The sequence below is a fragment of the Myotis davidii genome, unplaced genomic scaffold, assembly GCF_000327345.1.
Source record: "Myotis davidii unplaced genomic scaffold, ASM32734v1 scaffold464, whole genome shotgun sequence".
Taxonomy (NCBI): domain Eukaryota; kingdom Metazoa; phylum Chordata; class Mammalia; order Chiroptera; family Vespertilionidae; genus Myotis; species Myotis davidii.
Genome location: NW_006295287.1, coordinates 897,303 through 901,110, shown reverse-complemented (window position 1 = coordinate 901,110; position 3,808 = coordinate 897,303). Strand labels below are relative to the sequence as shown.

At 54.9% G+C, this 3,808-nt stretch overlaps 1 protein-coding gene across 1 annotated transcript in view; it reads right to left on the bottom strand.

Annotated features, from left to right (window-relative positions):
- BAX (BCL2-associated X protein) overlaps positions 1–3,732 on the bottom strand; it is a 4,615-nt gene extending 883 nt beyond the window's left edge. The window contains exons 1-5 of the mRNA XM_006769967.2: positions 3,332–3,732; positions 3,089–3,238; positions 2,385–2,520; positions 1,961–1,966; positions 4–102 (exon numbers count right to left, since the gene is read on the bottom strand). Of these exons, the coding sequence (XP_006770030.1) occupies positions 4–102; positions 1,961–1,966; positions 2,385–2,520; positions 3,089–3,238; positions 3,332–3,438 (498 nt within the window). The 5' untranslated portion in view covers positions 3,439–3,732. The remainder of the gene's footprint in view (positions 1–3; positions 103–1,960; positions 1,967–2,384; positions 2,521–3,088; positions 3,239–3,331) is intronic.
- Between the last annotated feature and the right edge of the window lie 76 nt (positions 3,733–3,808).

Below are 3,808 nucleotides of genomic sequence, written 5' to 3'. Positions count from 1 at the left end.
CACCCAGCCGCCCTGGTCCTGGATCCAGCCCAGCAGCCGCTCTCGAAGGAAGTCCAGTGTCCAGCCCATGATGGTCCTGATCAGCTCAGGCACTTTGGTGCAATAAATGTGTACAAGTAGACGCATAAGTGACCCTCTGTTTATCTCAGTTACATTATTTGCCTAAATTCCAGAGCAGAATTAACCCAATTAGTTTATATAATGGCTAATGCTATCCCTCAGCTTAGCTATTAGGGATGTGCATAACCGATGCTAGACAGGGGATGGTGTTATTTTACATATAAGTCAAGCTTTGGGGACTGTGGCTTGTATCCAGTGAGTCTTGAAGATGAAAAATCAGAATCCAGTGTGGAAATCATTGTACCGCAAAGCAACACACACTGCTGGTGTTATTAATGCAATTAAATTCAACTTCTGGTTTAAAATGCCAGTGATGATCATGATTTTCCATATGTGATACCGTCTTACCCAAGACATGTTACATTTTGCTAACATCTCATTATTTTTCTCTGACTTAGGAAAGTCAGCAGCCATAAGCACTCAATAAATATTTGCTGAATAAATTGAACCGGGGGAGCAGAAGGCAGAGCTCGGCCCGCGGGCCTGAGTGAGGCTCTGAAGGGACATCACCCAGTGGGTGGCCGCTCTCCGGGGCCTCGTGCCCTTCCCATCCCCATGCCCACCAGCGCCTCCTGCTGATACTCGGGGCTAAGGTCACGTCCCCAGAGAGGGCTCTCCTGACCTTCAGGCCGGGGACGACTCCACAGCCCCCATACACGGCCTCTCTCCACCTCCCTGAACGTCCGCCTCCCGCTGTCCGCTGCGTCTCCCCTCCTGGTGCCCCCAGCCCCCCGTCACCGTGACTGCTGCCCCCTCACCTCACCTCATTCACTAGCTCAATATCCCAAACACAAGTCTATTTTACCCGGCCGGCGTGGCTCAGTGGTTGAGCAAAAAAAACACATAAAAATGTTCGCATTAGTTGTTGCTAATTAGTTGTAGCCTGAAAGCGGGGCTTAGTACCTGGCTGATGGCTGAGGGATTTCAGTGCGCCGAGCGCCATCTCGTGGCCTTTGGGTTACAATGCAGTGTACCCCCTTTAATCAAAAACTTGTAGATCCTGTTTCTGAGCTGTACAAATGACCAGAATTTAAAGTTAAAAAACCACACCTGCAGATTCAATTTTTTTAAAAAAAATTTTTTTATTGATTTCAGAGAGGAAGGGAGAGGGAGATTGAGATAGAAACATCAATGATGAGAAAATCATTGATCGGCTGCCTCCTGCACGCCCCCTACTGGGGATTGAGCCTGCAACCCGGGCACGTGCCCGGACCAGGAAACAAACCCAGGACCCTTCAGTCCACGGGCTGACGCTCTATCCACTGAGCCAAACCGGCCAGGACCTCCCCCCAATATTTTATCATGAGAATCTTCAGAGAAAAGTTAAAAGAATTTCACAGTGAACAACCATACGCCTGCAACCTAGTTTCTACAATTAACATTTTGCTATACTTGCTGGAATAATATGTTAAGTGTATAAATCAGGTCACCTCACTCCCCTGTTTACAATCAGCCAATTGCCCTGGCGGGGGTGCCTCGGTTGTGTGAGCGTCCTCTGTGCACTGAAAGGTTGCGGGTTCGATTCCCGGTCAGGGTACACGCCCAGGTTGTGGGCTCTCCCCCCTCGGTTGCGTGCAGGAGGCAGCCAATCGCTGTTTCTCTCTCACATCGATGTTTCTCTCTCTTTCTCTCTCTTCCTTCCTTTTTCTCTAAAATCAATGAAAACATATTTAAAACAATAATAATAAAATAAAACCAGCTAATCACTCCAAGTGAAGTTGAAGTCTTTACAGTGGCCCATCAAGCCCCTCCAAACCTGCCCTCATCTCCTACCCTTTTCCCCTCCTCACTCGGTTCTAACCACAAGGGCCTCCTCAACCCATAAGGTCTGGTCTTACCCCAGGGCCTTTGCACTTGCTGTGTCCGCTCCAGATGCCTTTCCCCCAATCCTTATATGTCACTGCACCTTCCTTGTCGTTCCAACTTGGGCTTTCATGTCACCTCCCCTGAGAAGTCTTTCCTGGTCCATTTGCCCCAAACCACATCACCCTAGCTTACTCCTCTCAGCACCCATGGCTCGATGTGGGCAGGGACCTAACCCGCTTTGTTTGGTGCTGCATCCTGGGTGCAGAGTACAGGGTGGCACATAGTAGGCCCAGTAAGTATCTGTTGGATGGATACATGAATGACGGAACAAGACAGCGGGCTCATAGCCATCTCCTTCGGTCAGTCTGGGTTGCCACGGGCGTTGGACGCCACGCCTCCCAGGCCCCCCGCGGGTTTGAGGGGAGCCTTCCTGGGCTCCCTGCCCTGCAGCCACCCACCTTGAGCACCAGTTTGCTGGCAAAGTAGAAGAGAGCGACAACCCGGCCCCAGTTGAAGTTGCCGTCGGAGAACATTTCAGACGCCACTCGGAAGAAGACCTCGCGGGGGGAGTCTGTGTCCACGGCCGCGATCATCCTGCAGGAGGGAGGGGAGCCGGTGGCGGAGGGGACCGGGCGGAGCATGCATCCTGGGGCACCCGCCCCCTAGACCAAAGATGAGGAAACTGAGGCCCAAGGCCAGTTTGAAACGAAAAGCAAGAAGCCAACGCAGGGGAAAGGGACCAGATGGACATTTAGGAAAGTGGGGAAATGAAAATGACCCCCTGACGGAGGGTTTCAAGATCCTATGGGCCCAGCAGGCCTAGCTCAGGGGTCCAGCAACGACCTATGAACCAGGAGGTCATAGGTCGTCGGGGCACGTGCAGTGTGGGCCATGCAGGGGGCACCCCATCAATGATTCCATCTTATCACGGAGATTTCTCTCTCTCCCTTCCTCTCTGAAATCAATAAAAATCTTTTTTCTTTGTGTTTTTTTTTTTTTTTAAAGATCCTTGGGGAGGGGAGGGCTGGGAGTCAGAGTGCTGAGTTGGGTAGCGGGACGGACCCCCAGGTCTGCAGGAACCGGGGGGCTGTGGACCTGGACTCAGTGCTCCTCAGGGAAGGGGGGGCCGGGAGCTGGGACTCCTGGGTTCCGGGGGCCACACCTCTGCAGCTCCATGTTACTGTCCAGCTCGTCGCCAATGCGCTTGAGGCACTCGCTGAGCTTCTTGGTGGATGCGTCCTGGGGCACCCTGGGCCCCAGGGGCAGCTGGGACGCCTCTCCCCCCATGTGCTCTGCTTGATCCTGGATGAAGCTGGAGGGGGAACGGAGGAGGGGGCACCATTAGCACGGGGGCCGGGGGGGTCACGCTTCAAATCCGCTCCACAATAATCGACCTCACACTCACCCCTTTAGTAAAAGGGCCCCTGTCTTCATGATCTGCTCAGAGCTGGTGGGCCCTGGAGGAGAGAGGAGGGAAGAGGTGCCTGGACTCATGGGTCCTGGGGGCCCCATGGCCCCTGATGGAGGTCAGTGCTGGGGGCGCCCTGGGGCCCTGGAAGGTGAAGTGATTGGTGGCCCGGACAACGGGGTCCCTGGTGGAGAAAGGCGGGGAGACTGGGCCCGCATCCCACACTCTTCCGGGAAGGGAGACTCGGGGAACCCTGAAAGCATCCCGGCCCGAGGGGAAGCCGGGGAGACCCGCCCCTCCCACCAGGAAGTGGCGCCGGCGACAAGCCCGGGCTTGCCCCGGGGGCTTGAATTCTGGGGTCCCCGGCTTATCGGGGGTCCCAGAGCCCCGGGCAGGAAGGGATCGGGGCGCGGAGGCCAGAGAGCCAGGGGACCTCAGGGAAGGAGGGGGCTGGAGGCTGGCAGCGCCCGACCG